Source organism: Leucopleurus acutus (genome assembly GCF_964270905.1).
Source record: "Leucopleurus acutus genome assembly, chromosome: 19".
Lineage (NCBI taxonomy): Eukaryota > Metazoa > Chordata > Mammalia > Artiodactyla > Delphinidae > Leucopleurus > Leucopleurus acutus.
The window spans coordinates 14137402-14157144 of record NC_139161.1 but is presented as its reverse complement, the minus strand read 5'-3'; the positions used below and the strand labels follow the sequence as shown (position 1 = coordinate 14157144).

Genomic DNA, 19743 nt, shown 5'->3' with positions numbered 1-19743 from the left:
CACCATTTCATGGACCTCTGGCATTTCAGCCTAGATATTCCATCACTTTCCAAAGTGCAGCTTCGTGGAAATGCATATTTAAATAACCGTATGCCCCCCCAAAAGTGATTTCTAATCTATTCTACCTCTTTTGTAAAAATACTGGTTGTGACAGACTAAATTGATTTCATGACTCGTGCAGTTTGAAAAACACTGCTTTAATAAAATATGGACATGGGTCAGATATCAGGGTGTCAGATCTTCAGGAGATGGTGAGAGAAATAGGGCCAGGCCTTTGCTGCCACCAAAAAAACAGCAGTGCATAAGGGAGTATGTACACAGATTACAACTATGTAAAATGTAGATAAGAACATTAAAAAATGCCAAAAGTGAATTCAGAGTAATATAATACTTTAATATTCTTTTTTTTTTTACTGTAAAGTCATTTAAATTCACAATAAAAAGTTATAATTAAAAAAAAGTCTTTTCCTGAGTAAAAGTCAAAAAGAGAGAGCATCTAACTCCAGATGCACCAGAGATCTAAATGTGGAAGAAAAAAAAAGTTAAAGCACAGAAACAGCAAAAGAAAACACAGGTGCATTTTTTTCTTTAATAATCTTGGAGTGTGGAGGAACTTTAGGCGTGAATCACAGAACTGGATACCGTAAGGAAAAAAGATGCATAGATTTTTTTTTTTTTTTTTTTTTTGGCTGTGCTGTGCAGCTTGTAGGATCTTAATTCCCAGACCAGGGATCGAACCTGGGCCTATGGCAGTGAAAGTGCTGAGTCCTAACCACTAGACAGCCAGGGAATTCCCAAAAGATGCATAAATTTGATTAACTAAAGATTAAAAGCTTCTTCATGGAAATAAAAAATAGGACACATGACAAACTGAGTAAAATATTTGCATAGTACCTGAGAAAGAGCACATTCCTTTAATTTATAAAGGGCTCAAACAAATCAACCAGAAGTGGTAAATATGGGCAAAGTGTGTATGAACCGGCAGTTTATGGGGGCGGAAATGTAACAGACCAATAAACATAAAAAGCATACTCAACCTCATGGAAGACCAAAGAAATACAAATCACAGCAATGATATATCACTGCACCTCAATCAGATTGCCAAAAATAACAAAACATTGATAATATTCTGTGTTGGTGAGGATGTGGGAAAATGGAACACTTTTGATGGAAATGTTCGTGCATTTGGAGGAGCACTTTGGCGATATCTTTCAATACTGAAAATGCACAAAACATTTGAATCAACAATTTGACCAATAAATAATAATAAAATACTCACGAAAGTACAGAAGGTATAAGTATGTGTAAGTTATAAGTATAAGCAAGATTGTCTTAATAGCAAAAAAGTGGGAAAATACCTAAATGTCCATCAATAGAAAACATATTAGGGCACAGGATTCCGAGTTGCCACTAAAATGATAAAGATCTGTACTTCCTGATATGGACAAAAGTCCATATATGTTATGGTTGTTAAAAAGAAGTTATAAAGTAGAATGTTTGACTGATCCTATTTTTTTGTAAAAACAAAGAAAAACAAGCAAAAATTGTGTGTGTGCATGATGAATGAGCAGAACAAGTCTAGAAGACCACACAAGGGTTTTCTCTGAGTAGTGGTACTTACTATGAAGACTGTCATTTCATACTTTATATAGTACCATGTTTTCTGAAAATTTAACCCACACCATGTATTATAATAAGAAACATATCGTATATACAAAATACTATATATTATATATACATAATACTATATAGTAAATATATACACATAAATAAAGTATTATGCATACACGTTGGGCAGAGGTGAAGTAAGGTACCAAAAGCAGAGGGTCAGTTATGATAAGCTTTAGGGTTCCTATCCCGAATACATTTGCGGCTCTCTGCAGTAGACTGTGCCTTCTCCTGATTCCTCCCTGCTTCACAACTGCTTCCCTCTCAGGTCACCGGGAGCTGCTGGGTTGCCTAACCTGGAGCTCTGAGCTCTCTCTGTCCTGGACACTGACACCCAGGCTCCCCTCTGCTGTTGCCTTTCTCTCCTGAGAGCATTTCTCAGGTCACCTCATTTGTTTCCTATTAGTCCAATGTCTTGGGGATGGAAGGGTGGGCAGAAGAGTGGAGTCCCTCATCAAATGTGGGAGGCAGAGGGACTTCCCTGGGGGTCCAGTGGGTGAGACTCCACGCTCCCAATGCAGGGGGCCCGGGTCCGATCCCTGGTCAGGGAACTAGATCCCGCACGCATGCTGCAACTGAAAGTCCGCATGCCGCAACTAAAAAAGATCCCGCGTGCTGCAACTAAGACCCAGCGCAGCCAAAATAAATAAATTAAAAAACAAAAACAAAAAACCTGGGCGGCAAAGGCTGAGGACCTGGCCCCCCTTCCCTCTGGATCCCCTCCAGATCCTACTTCCTGGTGTCTGATCCTCACTGGCTTAAAGCCATGGTTTCCAAACTGCAGGTCACGCAAGGCATCATTTCAGGGAGTCGAGGCCAGTGCTTTAAAAAACTGAAAGAGAATAGAAAGAAAAATAGCGAAATGCATCGTATATTAAGGTTAAGTGTTGTTGGGAAATATATATGTATATATATACTTTTAACTGTGTCACAGTCAGAAAGTTTGAAAAACATAAAGTGATTAAGAACAGTCTTGAGACAGCAGTCCAGCCAGAAGGCCCCAGCCCCTTTCCAATTCTGGGCTCTTCCTCCCCAGACCAAACCAGCAAACCAGAAAGAATGATAAAAAGGAGAGTAGGACCCTGACCCCTCACGGTGACCAGTTCACTCCTGATGGATCTAGAGGCCTCCACGTGGGTCCCGGAAACGATCCTCGCTTGACATTGGAACCATATAGCGTGGTCTTGCTCCTCAACTGTGAATTTCAGCGTCACAAAATTCTGGTTCTGGGAAGTTTTTTCTCTTTTTTGCTTGACGCCTTTTACATTTAGTTCGAATTTTTCAATTGTGAAATGTATTGGAGCCTTTTCCTCTGGGACAGAGCAGTTGACCATCACGACCCCGCCTTCTATGACCTCCTTCTTGTCCAGCGTCACCCTGGGATCGGACACTCCTTTGGGGGAAGAGAAAGTCCGTTAGTATGTTTGCTCCAGTGGCACAAGCGTCCCTCAGCTGAGTCACTGTGGCTGACCCATCTGAGGGTTCTTTTGTTTTGTTCCCAGAACCTCAGTGCTACCTACCAGGTAATTACTGAGCGAGTATGTTTCCAGCACCGTACCAGGTACTTTGAAAAATATAAAATATGTTTAAGATGTGGTTGGTGCTTTCAATGTTTATAACTCCATTGGGAAGGCAATCATCCCAACTGATAGAGTTAAAAATGAAACAAAACAGCCAGTATTTATGGATATTATTGTGATTGTTGTTATAATTTATTGAATGCCTACCACAAGCTAGGATTGACTTTATATCCATGACCCAATTTTCTAATTCTCATAATAAAATGCTTGGGTGGGCAGGAAAGAGAAAATTATGCCCATTTTACAGATGAAGAAGGTAATACTCAGAGAGATTCAAGACTCATCCAAAAACTCACAGCCGTCAAGCCCCAGAGCTGAGACTCGACTCCAGGTCTGTGTGACTCCAGAGCTAGAGGTTGGGGGGGTCGGGGGAGAGGAGGGAGGCGTGGCCTCTCAGTTCAAAAAGCAAAGCTGAAAATAACCAAGCATCAGAGTGTGTCATAGAGACAGTGAGTGACGGAGCAGTAGGGAAAGGAGGAGGCTCTCTTTGCCTGGGGGGATCAGAGAAGATCCTAGAAAGGAATAGGGCCTGAGAGGAATCTTGAGGGGAGGGGGTTATTTGGACACATGAGGTGGGATGAGGGCTAAGGACAGGCATTTCAGGGCGCACATGTGCATGGGGATCTGCTTGTGCCAAGTGATAGGAGTGGCTTTTCAGGAGGGCCGTCCGGAGCCAAGGAAGGGCTGGAGGGGAAAATACAATGGGTAGTAAGCCAAGGTCAGATTCGGGGGAGCTAGGAAAGCCTGGCTGAGTCTAGATGTCCCATCCAGCCCCCGTGGTCTGGGGATCATGAATTCCACCTTGGAGTCAGACAGACTTGCTTGTATCCTAAAACTGCCTCTTCCTGTATGTGCCACCTCCCCCAGTCACCTAAGACTCATGAACCTCTTTTCTTGATGGAGGGCTGTCCTCTTGGGAAGGAGATCTGTACTGTGTTCTCACCACTGCTGTCACTTCTGGTGGCAGCTGTTTGAAAAGGTGTTGCCCTGCCCCACACGAGCTCCGCAAGGGACGGGGTCATGTCTTATTCATGGTTGGGTCCTCAGCCTGGCTCAGAGTGGGCACTCGATAAATGGTTGATGAATGAACGAATTGCCTTTTGTCTACTGCAAAAACCTATCATAATAATCAAGAGTTGGACAAGCCAACTGTGGAGTCAGATAGATCTTGGTTCTCACTCTGGCTCTGCCTTCTACGGGACCCGTCCACCCAACCTCTCCAAGTGCCAGCAGACACACCTGTACATGGGAGGGACCAGGCTTATCTGCCAGTGCAACTGCAGGAGGAAAACGCAACATGTGTAAAGCACTTAGAATTGTTTATCTCATGAGGGCCTGATAAGTGGTATTTCTTATTACTGGAGGTAACAATAGTATGAATGATTATTCTGATCACAGAAGTGAGCTCAAAAGTGCAGAAATGACAGTTATGTCAGCAGCTGTCAAGGAGGCACAGGGCTGAATTCACAAACTGTATCCATTAAATCATCCAAGTTTGCCAGCGCATTTCTTTCCAACGTACATTTCCCAAACTCTTGGCCTGCCAATCTTTCCTCATCACTAACGTGAATACCTGGACCTGTTGGCTCCTCCCCTGTCCTCAGTGGAGATGGAGGAGGGCTGGTCTGCATCCCTGTGGCTGTTGCCCCTGGTGACACAAAGGGATGTCTGGCCAGCCGTGCTCCGACAGACCAGAGGACACCCAGAGAGGAACTGGCCTGGGGGGTGATGTAGTCACGTTCTCCCCTGTGAGCCTCAGAGCCTGACGGGAAGGTGGCCAGAGGTTGTATACTTTTGAAAGGAAAACGCCCCCAAACACTTGCCCACTGGTTCTTCCTGCTTCTTGTTTGATGAAAGGGTTACTTCTTTCTAAGGATGGTCTGGGCAAGCACCTCGCACATAACGGGCCATTCATTCATCCAACACTCCATCACTAAGAAGGCTTCATCTGCTACCCATTTAATCCTCAAAACAAAACAACCGGGATTTCCCTGGTGGCTCAGTGGTTAAGAATCCGCCTGCCAATGCAGGGGATGTGGGTTCGAGCCCTGGTCCCGGAAGATCCCACATGCTGTGGAGCAACTAAGCCCGTGCGCCACAACTACTGAGCCTGCACACCTAGAGCCCGCAGGCCACAACTACTGAGCCCATGAGCCACAACTACTGAAGCCCGTACGCCTAGAGCCCATGCTCCGCAACAAGAGAAGCCACCGCACAGCAACAAAGAGTAGCCCCCCGCTCACCGCAACTTGAGAAAGCCCGTGCACAGCAACGAAGACTCAACGCAGCCAAAAATAAATAAATAAATTTATTAAAAAAACAAAGCAGGGCTTCCCTGGTGGCGCAGTGGTTGAGAGTCCGCCTGCCGATGCAGGGGACACGGGTTCGTGCCCCGGTCCGGGAGGATCCCACGTGCCGCGGAGCGGCTGGGCCCGTGAGCCATGGCCGCTGGTCCTGCGCGTCCGGAGCCTGTGCTCCGCAGCGGGGGAGGCCACAGCAGTGAGAGGCCCATGTACCGCAAAAAACAAAAACAAAAACAAAAAAAAAAAAAAAAAAAAAACAAAGCAACCTTCAAGGGTACACACAGATTCCCAGTGATCTCTATTTTAGAGACAGGACATGAAGACCTGTCTTCAGGAGGTGGAGAATTTGACCGAGGGGCACTCTGCTGGGTTGGCAACCTCTTTCTCAGCTCTGCGCTTTCACTTTTATGCTACATCCCTTTTCTCTGTCCTTTGCCCCACTTCACCATCAAGCAAATTCCCACACGATCTTCTATATCTGGACCCAGTGTCCCTTCTTCCAGGAAGCCGTCCCTAACTTCACTAGGCAGAATTGTTTCCTCCCACCGCTGTGCTCCCAAGGCGCTCAGATCAGATGACTGTTGATCTGTTTACATGTCTCTCTTCCCCACAGGACTGTAACTGCGTCCAGAGCTAGGACCTGTCAGATGCATTTTCATGTCTAGCACCTATTTTTTTTCCCTGACTTGCAGCCTTGGGACATGCTTCTTGAAGGAGTAAATCAATGAATGAATGGACGGATGGAATTCTATGACCCAAATTTCCCACAATGATATTTCTCTTGTTTTTCCATCTCTATTACTACTTGCTGTTTTCAACTGTTTAATTTATTCCACAGTCATTTATTGAGTGCCTACTATGAGCCAGATTTTTGTTTGTTTGTTTGAGATACAAAATTAGACCAAACACCATCTCTTCTCTCAGGATCTCAAAATCCAGAAGAGCAGACAGATACGTGAGAAAGTTGCAATATCGAGTCAAACAGTAATTGCCGCTTATTGGAAACTCATTATGTGCTGGAAATTGCACTAAGCTCTCTACTAACAGGATATCTTTTAATCCTCTGAATAACTTCCTGAGCTCGGCAGTATTATTATCTCCATTTTACTGATGAGAATTTTGAAGTGTAGGGAGGTTAAGGGACTTGTCCAGATTGGAATCTAGGCAGAGTGACTGCAGAATCCAGAGTCAACACGCAGCCCCATGACCTTGATACCAATACCACTGAACGCAGAGACAGCATAAGAGCTGTAAGGACTGGGACCATGGGGGAGATCAGTTTTGTTCAGGAAAGTGTCAGAGAAGAGATCATTGAGTTGAGTGTTGAAGGAGAAATAGTTCACGAGGAGACGAGATGAAGAGGGTATTCCAGGGAGAGAAAATAGCATGTGCAAAGGCATGGAGGTGAGGAAAAGCCTGGTGTACTGGGAGCATGTCTAATGCCTGCATTTCCAGGTTAGGAAAGTGTCGGGCAGATGAGTGAGAAGGATGACGGACGGGCAGGTAGGTCCGGTGTTGCGACTCGTTCAATCACCATGCTGGCTCCTGCATGTGCTCACGCTTCACCTGCCTGAGCTGTGTTCCATTCCAAGGACTCACCTCTCACCAACACCGGGTACTCCTCAGTCGTTTTCTCCTTGTTGTTCAGGATCACAGTGCATTTATATGTCCCCGCGTCATAGACCCGGGCTTGGGGAATAAAATAACTCTCTGTGTTCTCCATGGAGGAGACGTTGTGAAACAGCACGTCATCCTTGTAGAACAGCACCTGGTGCCGAGGCTTGACACTCGAGGTGGTGCTGACATCCACGACGCACTGCAGGGTCAGGTTTTCCCCGTTCTGCACCTCCTGCTTCGGCAGGATCTGCATGTGGATGCTGTTGATGGTGAAAGCTAAAGGCCAAGGGGAGGAGAGCAGACACACCTGTTATCTCAGAAACGACGTCACCACATCAGATTGGTATCATCACATCCATGCAGTATAGTGTCCAGGGGTCCCAGGTGAGTAGTGACTGTGTGTGGCGGGTCAAGCACGAGGCAGCTGATACTAAGCTGCTCATATTCCCACCATGACAAGGTGGCAGTCTTCGGAGTGTGACAAATAAAACATGTCCATAAGATGTATGCAGCCTGTGAGCTGCCACATGGTGGTCCCTGGAGAGAGCATAGGATTCAAGCAGACAAACGTTCAAGTCCTGGCTCATCACTTACTGTGTGACCTTGGGTGATTAACCTCTCTGAGCTCAACTTTCTCATGTATAAAATGGGGTTATAATACCTACGTAGTAAGTTGTTGTAAGACGAGCAGGAAAGTACCTAGTGATTTCCTGGGTGTACCAGTGCCTGGTACGCGGTAATTGCTTGATAAATGATGGCTACCACCATTCCGAAATCACATGTTCACGTCCAGGAACCACTCCCCCAGCCCCACTCCACCCACCCACCCCCGCCTGAACAAATTAGCACAGTCTCAACTGGTGTTTTCTAGCTGATGAAGTCAGAAGCCTCACCAGATGGGTGAGAACTTGAAACCACTTTTTCTCATGCATCTTGCTTCCCGTTTTTGCTTTGGCTGCTAAATAGTATAAGCCCCAAATTTTACCTCTAGCAACGTTTGGGATGCATTTTTCTGTGCTAAAAGAGTCACAGTTTTATTTGACTGCCATATTTTCCTCTCATTCTGATTTCCTTATTTATTTTATCCTATTGAACAATAATACATATTTTTTATAAGTGTTCCCAAATCATTTTACAAACAAAAAGAGGTATAGTAAGGTAGCTGGCCAGAGATACCGGCAAAAAATCGTCTTTCTTTCTCTCTCTTTTAATAACGTCAAACTGTTTTTGAACACCTTAAAATTTAACTTGTCTATAATATGTCTCAGGTTTTAAACTGAATACAACAGTCCATCCTTGTGCCTTTTTTTCTGAGCAATTAATTTAACAAAAAATGGCATCTGATTAGTCATGAGATGAAACAAGATGATTGTTTAAATTTATTTCTTACAGCAGTAATCTTTAGAATTCCCTTTTCTGTCTTTCTGTATTCCTTATTAGCTCCTGGTCTGAGGAGCTTGCTGGGTGAGCTCTCGGAACAGAAGTTTCTCTGAACCATGTTTAGTTTCCCATAGATTAAAACGTTTCCTTCCCAGGTAGGGACAGGCGAGCCTCCCTACTCCTTCAGTACCTCCTTCTCCATTTTAAGCCATGCTGTTTAGTACAGTGATTCTATCAGGAGATGGTAAAGAGCAGAAGATGAGTGCAGAGTCAGACTTCCTGGGCCAAATCCCATCTCTGCTCACAAACTGTGTGGCTTTTAGTAAGTTACTGAGCTTCTCTGAGCCTCAGTTTGTTTATCCATAGAATGGACATAATAACAGTAAGTGTAAATGAGAACCTGAGTTTAAGTTCTTGGAGCACAGTTCCTGGCACAGATGAATTGCTTGCAAAATGTTAGCTAGATTCTGTCAGTCACAGATATAATACCAACTCTTGAGTCTTGAGGTCTCTAAAGGTCTTTCTTGAAATCATATTTCTAGTCAATTTTTTCAGAAAAAAAATTAAAACCCAACAATTTTTTAATTTCCCAGGAGAATTACAGCAACTTCTCCAGACTCCCGGTGTTAGTCATCCCACTGTGTTGGGCTACTTTAGTGTCATCATCCTGAATGAAATGCATACCCATGGCTGGTACACCCCAGACTGGAACACAGAACTGGGTACAGGAAGAAAGCAAGTCAGGCACACCCGGTCCAAACGCCTGATCCCACAGTCATTAGCTGGGCGTCATTGGGAGGTACTTAACCTCTCCAGACTACCACCTCTCCTCCTATAAAGTAGGAACACTAATACTTGCCTTCCCTGTATTTTAATCTTGAACAATGACGGAACCAAGGTGGCTGAGAGCACTGAAGGGGCAGGTTTGTATTGCCCGATGCCTGGCCCCTGCTTGACACCTCCTTCCTGCTTCCTCAGTACCATTCATTCAGCAGACATTGAAGGGGGCGTCTCTGTGCCAGGCACTGCACCCAGTACTGGGGGTTCAGAGAAGGGTAAGATTGTCACAGTTTCTGCCCACCTAGAGCTCACAGTCTGCATTTCACAGTTCTTCCCTATTCCAGGCCTTCCAGCCTCAGCGCCAGCCCTGCCTGGGTCTCCTACCGACCATCCCTAGGGAGCTCTACCACCGTTTAACAATTTTAAAGCAAACTTGGCTAAAGCATCAGGTAGCAGTTTTTTAGAAAGGATGATGTGCACTAACACAAGACGCTTCTGCCTACCTTGCTTTTCTAAGCAAATCTAATTTACATCTGCTTAATAAATTAACGCAGCTGATTCACTGGTAGGAACCACACACTTCCATGGCCAGCGGGAGCACACAAGGAAGAAGAAAGGAAGGCAGGACATGGGATTTCCCTGACGGTCCTGTGGTTAGGACTCTGCACTCCCACTGCAGGGGGTACGGGTTTGATCCCTGGTCGGGGAACTAAGATCCCACATGCTGTGTGGTGTGGCCAAAAGAATTAAAAAAAAAAAAAAAAAAGAAGGCAGGACAGGAGAAGGAAAAGCATTTTTTAAAATTATTCAAGACACAGGGCTTCCTTGGTGGCGCAGTGGTTAAGGATCCCCCTACCAATGCAGGGGATGTGGGTTCGAGCCCTGGTCCAGGAAGATCCCACATGCAGTGGAGCAACTAAGCCCACGCGCCACAACTACTGAGCCTGCGCTCTAGAGCCCGCGAGCCACAACTACTGAGCCCATGTGCCACAACTATTGAAGCTCATGCACCTAGAGCCCGTGCTCCACACCAAGATAAGCCACCGCAGTGAGAAGCCCGAGGGCACTGCAATGAAGAGTAGCCCCTGCTCGCCGAAACTAGAGAAAGCCCGCACGCAGCAACGAAGACCCAATGTAGCCAAAACTAAATAAATTTATATTAAAAAAATTATTCAAGATACGGATCCCAGGGCTTCCCTGGGGGCGCAGTGGTTGAGAATCTGCCTGCCAATGCAGGGGACACGGGTTTGAGCCCTGGTCTGGGAAGATCCCACATGCTGCGGAGCAACTAGGCCCGTGAGCCACAACTACTGAGCCTGCGCGTCTGGAGCCTGTGCTCCGCAACAAGAGAGGCCGCGACAGTGAGAGGCCTGCGCACCGCGATAAAGAGTGACCCCTGCTTGCCGCAACTAGAGGAAAGCCCTCGCACAGAAACGAAGACCCAACACAGCCAAAAATAAATAAATAAATAAATATTATAAAAAAAAAAAAAGATACGGATCCCAGCTCATTGACTTGATGCAACAGAACAGCAGCCTAGATTTTATCACCACGACCACCACCCTTCTGGTATCAAGCCTTCAGGACGGGCCCCTGTGAGCCTTGCCTTCGGTTATCACACCCACATATGGTCCCTTTCCACATCAGACCAGGGCTGGTCTTATGACCGACAATACAGCAGAAGTGCCAATAGGTGACTTTTGAGATTAGTTTATAAAAAACATTGCAACTTTCATCTTGGTCACTCTTTCCTTTTCTGGGATCATTCACTCTGGGCAAAGCCAGCTGCCATGTCATGAGCGCCCCTATGGAGAGGTCCACATGGTGAGGAACGGCCTCGTGAGTGGGCTTACAAGCAGATTCCCCAGCGTCAGACAAGCCCTCAGATAACTGTAACCCTGACCAACATTTTATCTGCAATCTCCTGACGATCCCTGAGTCAGAACCACCCAACTAAGCCATTCCCAGATTCCTGACCCTCAGAAACTGTGAGATAATAAATTGTTATCTTAAGCCACTAAGTTTTGGGATAATGTGTTAAGGAGCAATAGATAACAAACACACCACCCAACCTTCAAATATCTCTACCTGACTGATGTAGAGAACAAACGTATGAACACCAGGGGGGGAGAATGGCGGGGGGCTGGTGGTGGTGTGATAAACTGGGAGATTGGGATTGACACGTATACACTAATATGTATAAAATGGATAACTAATAAGAACCTGCTGTATAAAAAAATAAATAAAATATTCAAAAATTCAAAAAAAAATCTCTACCTGATTATTAAGATAATATGGAAAATATTATCCTCTTTGTGAATAAACTTTCCAGGAACAGCCAGTAATGAGACCTGTGTGTAGGTCTCATTATTTACACGATAGAGTGATTGCTACAACCCGGGCCTCCCGCAGGTTCACAGATGGGTGTCAGGGGGCCCGTGAACCACCTCTGATGCGTTTCTTTGGAGACAGGACACAAAACGTTCAGAACTGTAATGGAAGGACGGGGTTGTAGAATAGCCTGAAGAGGCCAGATCTTTTCAACCTGGAGAGACGAGGGGCTGATGGAGACGATCCAAGTAACAAAGTCACCACAGCACAGATAAGGCACCTAGCGACCACAGCGCCAAATCCCCAGATCCTAAAACAAAGGGACCTGCTTCCCTCTACCTCAGGCTGCGGGTCAGCAGATGCTGATGCTCCAGGGAAGATGAGGCATCATGACTCAGCCAGCCACTCAGCCCTCAACCTGGAAATGACTCAGAAAGAAAGGGGGCAGTGGGTGGAGAAGAAGGGGCCCCCCATCATTGTCAGGAAAATCCAGGGAGCCATGAGGCATGGAGGCTCTGATGAACTGCGGTGCTCAGAATGGAGTGTGCTGACCCAGCTCATCTGAATCTCAAGCACCTCCAAGTTCAGTTCGAGTCCCTTTCAGTGAGACATTTCTTGAGCACCTGTGTCAGGTGCTGGGATTACAAGGTGAATAAGAAAGCATCCCTGCTGTCCTAGACTGTGCAGGCTGGTGGGGACCCAGATAGCTGGAGCACAATCATGTAAGCACCAGGAGGAAGGGTTGCCCAGGAGAGGCCAAGGGAAGCCTGAAGGAAGTGACCCCTGAACTGAGCCTTGGACCAGGACAGGAAAGGGTGGTGGGGTGCTCGGGGTGGGAGAACAGCATGTACCAGGGCACAGAGGCATGAGAAATCAATGCATTCTGGGCGCTGGTGGTTACAGGAGACAGAGTGTGAGGCTGGAGGGTCCAGGGGGCCAGGTAGAAGGGGGCAGAACAGAGAGCCTTGCCCACTATGCTGACAAGCTGTGCCCTGTCCTGAGGGTTTTGCCGGGGAGGCGGTAACAGGATGACACTGGAGCTTTAGAAAGATCACTGTGGGCTGGAGGAGAGACTGGAGGCCTGTACCAACCTGGACGATGGCTCAGGTGAAAGCTGGTGCAGCCCCTGCGCAGGCAGATGCAGTGGTGCTGAGGGGCAGGGGTGGACTTGAGACATATTTAGTGTGTGCAAACGGACTTGTTTTTTGGGACGAAGAAAATGTTCTGGAACTAGAAGAGGTGATGTTTGCACAACATTATGAACGTACTAAATGTCATTAATAATAACATTTGTAATATGTATTTTACTTGTTTGACTGGCTATGGGGGTTGAGGCAAAGAGTGGAAGATAAGGTTCCTGGATTAGGTACCCAGGGGGATATGGGTGCCGTGGGCTGACGGAGACAAAGCCAGAGAAAGGTAAGGGCGGAGCCAAAGTCTCGGTGGCGCAGCTGGTTGGAGGGGCCCGGGGGACCACTAGGAGGAGATGTCAACCACTGGCCCCGTGGGAAGCCTGATGGTCGGGAGAGTGGCAGAGCTGGAGTGGACTAGAGGGTGGGCATGTGGAGGTGTACAGAGCGGGGGGGTTGAGCTTCAGAGAGGATGAGACCCTGGGAAAGTCCAAGTCTCCCGGGGGAAAAAAGGAGGGCTTGTCAGAAAGGTGGGAGAACACCAGGGAAGAAGGTCTACGAGGCCAAAGAAAGAGGCTCTGTGCTAACACCGGGGTCCCAAAGGCTAAGGGCTGGACATGATAATGGCATCTATGAGAGGGTTCTAGTGGCAGGGAGGCGTGGGGGCCAAGGCCAGACCTGCTAGGTAGGGGCGCCTGAGAGGTGAGGAAGCAGAGATGGTGATTAGAAACCAGGCGTTGGAGAAGTTTGACTGAGGAAGGGAGTGGATAGATAGTGGGGCACAAGATAAACGGGGGGGTCTGGGGGGGCGGCGGGATTGTTTGTGATTTTTCGTTTTCCTAAAAAACCAAGAGCTACCAATCATGTTTGTAGACTGAAAGGAAAGAATAGATACTAAAAGTGGGGTGGAGGCTGAATAAAGACAGCGTGAGAGCCTGGGGGAGGAGGGTGATGCCAGGGATGGGCTCGGAGCCCAGGTGGACAGGCAGGCCCTGCCCCACCATGGGATAGACACGGCTTCTGAAGCCAGGAGGGAAGTCAGGAGGACGGGTGGGGAGGAAGATAAGCCTGAAGCCGGGGCAGGGCGGGAAGTGGAGGGAGTTCCCTCCAGACAGCACTGTGTTCTAGGTGAAGAGGGAGCTGAGGTCATCTCCTGAGACTGGCCGGCTGGGGCTGGGCGGGGGCCCGAAGTAAAAGGAGAGGAAGGGCCAGGGCGGACCACGCACCTCAACCATGGAGTAGGCCACATGGAGCAGGCTGGCAGGTCGTGCACGTGCAACGTGGTCCTGGGTGGCCTGAGGAATGTGAGACCTGGGTCCCAGCCCCAACTCTGCCAGCACCCAGTGGTGATCTTGCACAGGTACCTTGTATAAAACAGGGCAGAAGCCTGAGGAGGGAGTAGGAGAGCCTCCCGGCTCTGGGTCCTGCGGCTCTGAGGTCTCCCCCGAAGGTACGAGGACCTTTCTCTAGGAAACCTGGGCAGGGAGCGATTTACTTCCCCCTGAGGTGAGGACAAAGATGGGAGAGAGATTGGAGCAAGAGAAGCAGAAGCCCAGAGGCACACGTGTTGGCAGGGTGTGGTCTGGGCTAGAGCAAGGGCACAAGGGCTGGAGTGGACAGAGCGAGGGAGGTGCAGGAGCCATGATGGTGGGTGAGCTAGGACCATAGGAAACCATTATTTACTAATCACCGCATGCTGGGCTGGCACGTCACCTCTTTTTATCTAATCTCATCTCATACTGATGCATCACCCTCATTTTACAGATTGGGAAAAAGGCTCAGACAGACAGAGTAACAGTGGCTTTAAAGATTTGAGTCAGGCCTATGGCTCCAGGCTCCGGACAATCAGGTTTTGGGAAGGGGAGGTTCTGGTGCTGATGTCCTGCTATCCGGCTCTTTTTGGACAAGTCGGTTGTTTCTCTGAGGTGCAGAGATATCATCAGTCAATTAGGTTGATTATGAAGATAATGGACATCCTGCCTCCATGGGTTGCCATGGGAATCAAACACCCATCGAAGCACATGGACACACGCACAGGAGACCCACCAGACCGGCTTTGCTAAGTAGCCAGCACGAGCCCTCTCTGCGCAGAGCTACCGCTCCAAGCCTTGGCTCAATAAACCAGTGTCACCCACACACCTCATCTCCAAATAGCTGTACAACTGTCTGCAACCCAGTCACCCCGACTCTGCGTGGAATGAAGTGACCTCTGACAAGGGGATCCTGTTCTGTGGGCTCTCCCTCTATTCAGCCCCCAGACTCAGCCCAGTCCCCTCCTTCACACGGTCCAGATGAAGCAAAACAAAACCTGCTTATCTATTTGTGTGTGTGGGCATGTGTTTCTGTGTGTGTGTTGCACTGCCGTGCAGCACATGGGATCTTAGTTCCCCGACCAGGGATCGAACCTGTGCCCGCTACAGTGGAAGCATGGAGTCCTAACCACTGGACCACCAGGGAAGTCTCCAAACCTGCTCATCTTAATGATTCAAAATTAGCTCTAAAGTGGATGACAGACCAGATTTCAAAGACAGGCAGAAGCCCCACTTCCCATGCCCAAGCACAAAATACTGCAGATACCGTCGTAGCCTCATGGGTAGATGGGAAATGATATCTAATCTGTTTTAGATCATTTAGGAGAAAAAAAAGTCACAACAACAATTTAAACTATGTTCTGACTTTGGGACTTCCCTGGTGGTCCAATGGTTAAGAATCCGCCTTCCAGTGCAAGGGACACGGGTTTGATCCCTGGTTGGGGAACTAAGATCCTCAACTAAGCCCGCACGCCACAACTAGAAAGAAGCCCCAGCACCGCAAGGAAAGATCCTGCATGCCGCAACTAAGACCCAACGCAGCCAAAAATAAATGAATAAAATATTTTAAAAAAATAACTAAATAAACTATGTTCTGACTTCATGGATTTAACAAACTGATTATATCTCGTTTGTGAATAAACAATCAGGGGTAGGGTAGGATATGAAAAAAAGAAATTTATGGTAGAACAACAAAAAACAAATTATGGAATCACTTTCTTATCCCCCCCCCCATCCTAACAAACAGCAGTTCGCCAGGATCTAGAAATGTATGCTACTTCTAGAACATGCTGATTAAAACTTGGCTTAGAATAAGGGTTTTGTTCCAAAACCTTCTTTAAATGCAGAATCAACTTTAGCTGACAATTTGAATATGTTTCTGAATTGTTACAAACATTAAACCCGAGCAATCTGACATGAGTTTTAAGAGTCACAGGGAGGAATTTTACAACTTACAGTTTTCTTGACCCTCAAGGCTTGAACCTGGAAAAGACAGGAGAAATATGTTGACTTCACGAGCTTCAATTCTCGTGAAGTTTAAGTGATGTGGGAAGAGAGGGAAAACTCACAGAGCAGAAGTGTCAGCAGGACGCGGAGCCACATCGTGCCCCCCTGGGTCCACCCCAGCTGCATCCTGAGAGTGAGCGAAGGTTTCGGGCAGTTAGTTCTGCTTTTGCGCCATGCTCCGGAGGCAGAAGCCACTTCCCACGCGACGGAGGTGAGAAACCTGCCCCGTGAAAAGCAGAGACCCATGTGGGAGCTTCTCCAGGCACCGCGGACAGACCGGCCGTGGCGCTGGTCAGGTAATGGCGGCCATGCTGGAAACCGGGAACAATGCTTGGGCGGCCTCATATCTCTTCAGGAAATGACTGGCCTTCCTGAGGGGCCACCGGGCGCAGCTGCTTTGTTTAGTTTGTTTAGAGGGAAAAAAAGCCACAAGTGACATTTGCCTCAGCGTTCCTGACCCTCCTTGCGTCTGGCCTGGATTTGGGGCCCCCTTCTCATGGCAGCCAGAGAGGGTTCCTCCCTCTCTCTGACCTCCCCGCAAAGGGCTTCTCTCCCTGGACACTCACCAAATCTCTGTTTCTCCTCTGGCCCCTCCAAGGGGGCTCTTTCCATACAGCCTACACCTGGACCTCCTGCCTTTCCTGACAAAGGCATGGAGAGGGCTGACTTTTTCAGAAAATTGCAGGTTTGTCAGGGAGACCCTGTAATGGCTCCCCCCATTGCCCTGCAGAGAAAGTTTCCAATCCTGCACGATCCAGCCCTTACTTACCTCTCCAGCCTGGTCTCTCACCTCTTCCTTCCTTGCCCCTACATTCTGGTTGCTAGAATTTATAGTTCCCAGAACACATCACATGTCTGTGACTTTGCCAATGCTCTTCCCCTGTCTGGAGTACCCTTTCCCCTCTCCTTTTCTGGCGAATTCCTACCCATTCATCATAACTCAGTTTAGGCATCAATCCTCTAGCATCGTCCCCTGTCTTCCCCACACTGAGCTGCCCTTCCTCTGGGCCCCCTCACCTCCCTAGTCTTCCTTTGTCGGACACTTTCTACCGTGTGCCATAATAGCTGCTCCTCCCCCAAGTGGACTGCTGGCTCCATGACGGCGGGACAGTGCCTGGTACCTAGTAGATGACCAAAAACATTAGCAAAATGGATGACTGACTGAAAGAGGACAAGTTAACTGTATTGTCTGAATTAGATGATCATTGCCTTGGGGTCACGGTGCTGCTTTCTGAAATGCTACCCTTGAATACCATCACATGGTAAAGCTAAGTCAGATTTGACCGGGGACCAGAGAAACCAAAGACTTCTCTGCCTCAGGGCAAGTACCAAGAAGTGGTGGCTTCCAGCTAGAGAACAATACCTCTGTGATCTACAGTTCAATGGAAGTTTTGATAAGAGCTGTTAGAGAGCAATGCATGCATAAAGGAATTTTTTTCTATTGTGTTTTTTTTTTTTTTTTTTTACGCGGGCCTCTCACCGTTGTGGCCTCTCCCTTTGCGGAGCACAGGCTCCGGACGCGCAGGCTCAGCGGCCATGGCTCACGGGCCGAGCCGCTTCGCGGCATGTGGGATCTTCCCGGACCCGTGTCCCCTGCATCGGCAGGTGGACTCTCAACCACTGCACCACCAGGGAAGCCCTCTATTGTGTTTTTTTTACTTTTGTTGTTTTGTATTTTCCATTCCCCACTGTAAACTATCTCCTTTGGCAACCTACTGGAAATTACCCCCACCAGCTACCAAATTTTGATTTGGCAGGAAAAAAAAGGAAACGCCCTGAGTAATAAAATAAATGTTGGTTTCAAAGGTAACTTTTACAAACTGTAGAGTAAGCAACTTTTGCTTCTCAAAGTGACATTCAAGCCATACTGATAAATGTCCCACCGCATGCCCCTAAGTTCCAAAGTAAACTTCTAAAAATTAGTCATTGTTTCATCCACAATGCTAGTACTTTTAGAACACCAGGAGAAAATAAAGCTTTATTTCAAAAATGTGTTAATGTTTCAAAAGAAAAGTGGAAAAATTATATCCCACAACTTACACTGTGCACCAGAATAAATTCCAGATTCAACCATCTGAAGGTACAAATGAAACATAAAAGTTCTAGAAGAAAACATAGAAGAATTCCTCATGATCTTGGGCAAAGGCTGGTTTAACTATGACTTAAAATCCAGAAGTCATAATATGAAAGACTGATAAAGTATACTCCATGAATAAATGTTCTGCTTTGCCCCCCACCCCCAAAAAAGGTTCAATCAAGAGAAAAACTATTAAAAAAAAAAAAAGAGAAAAACTATAAACTGGAAAAAATATTTGCAACTCACATCATAGACAAAGAGCTAACCTCTCTGATATGTAAAAAGCTCTCAGAAATCAAGAAGAAAAAGATCAACAATACAAAAGGAAATGAACACATAGATAACATAAGAAAAGTTACCTGAAATTTATTTTTTAATTTTAATTTTTTTTGGCCATACTGTGCAGCTTGTGGGATCTTAGTTCCCTGGCCAGGGATTGAACCCGCGCCCTCGGCAGTGACTGCTCAGAGTCCTAACCACTGGACCACCAGGGAATTCTCAGAAAAGTTATCTGAAATTTAGAAATAGGCAAAAAGGATTACAGTGTATTCTTTCAATACAGTACTGGGCATTGACCAGCAGGCTCTCCTAGGGATTACCTGACTCTCTAAGGGTACATAAATCTTTGTTTGAATTGCTACTTACTATTGACTATTGTCAGGAAAGGTAAACATTCACTTACGTAAAGTTGATAGCAATGCAAAAGATTTTGTTACCTGTAGTGGGTGGTGGAAACTGGGCAACTAGGAATTTTTCATTGTAAACCTTTCTGTACTTTTTAGTTCTTAAGTTATGTGACTTTTTATCTTTTATTTTTGTATTACCTTTTAAATTTTTAAGAAATTGGAAAATTTAACAGCTTTATCGAGGTATAACTGACATACAACAACTGCACATATTTAAAATTTACAATTTGGGAATTCCCTGGCGGTCTAGTGGTTAGAACTCTGCACTTTCACGGCCGTTGGGGAACTAAGATCCCACAAGCCGCTGGGTGTGGCCTAAATAAATAAAAGTTACAATTAGAAGAGTTTTGACATGTGTGTACCCTGTGACATGACCACCACAATTAAGAAAGTGAATATATACATCACCCACAATAGTTTCCTTGTGCCCGGCTGAAACAGGAGGGAAGTGGGCAGGGCACAACCTTTAAAAGAATGACATAGCCTGAGGACACAACATAAACTGATCAGAACCAAATAGGTCCAAGACAGCAGACAAGTCGACTTCCACTAGACCTTGAGCTTCAGTATACCTCACTGTAACACATCAGCAAGCTAAATGACACACCCACAGGCCCCATGACAGTCCCAAGGCTGACCATAAGGGTCAAAAAGTGGGTGGTAGCCCAATTCCTGGAAATCCCCTCTCCTTCCCCAAAGTGGCTGGAATACTCCTCCCACTCATTAGCCTATGAAATTAAGCACCCCTGTAAAACCCGACAAACCCCATACCCTGGTGCCTTTCTCACCTTTTGTGTTTCTCTCTGAATAAATCCACTTCTTGCTTATCATTTTGTCTCTTGCTGAATTCTTTCTGCAATGAGACATCAAGAAC

General features: G+C 46.7%; 1 protein-coding gene across 1 annotated transcript in view; it reads right to left on the bottom strand.

Annotated features, from left to right (window-relative positions):
• Window positions 1-16422, bottom strand: part of PECAM1 (platelet and endothelial cell adhesion molecule 1) — a 55746-nt gene extending 39324 nt beyond the window's left edge. Inside the window, exons 1-4 of the mRNA XM_082860472.1 lie at window positions 16169-16422; window positions 16056-16082; window positions 7151-7444; window positions 2756-3061 (exon numbers count right to left, since the gene is read on the bottom strand). Coding sequence (XP_082716598.1) covers window positions 2756-3061; window positions 7151-7444; window positions 16056-16082; window positions 16169-16352 — 811 coding nt within the window. The 5' untranslated portion in view covers window positions 16353-16422. The remainder of the gene's footprint in view (window positions 1-2755; window positions 3062-7150; window positions 7445-16055; window positions 16083-16168) is intronic.
• Between the last annotated feature and the right edge of the window lie 3321 nt (window positions 16423-19743).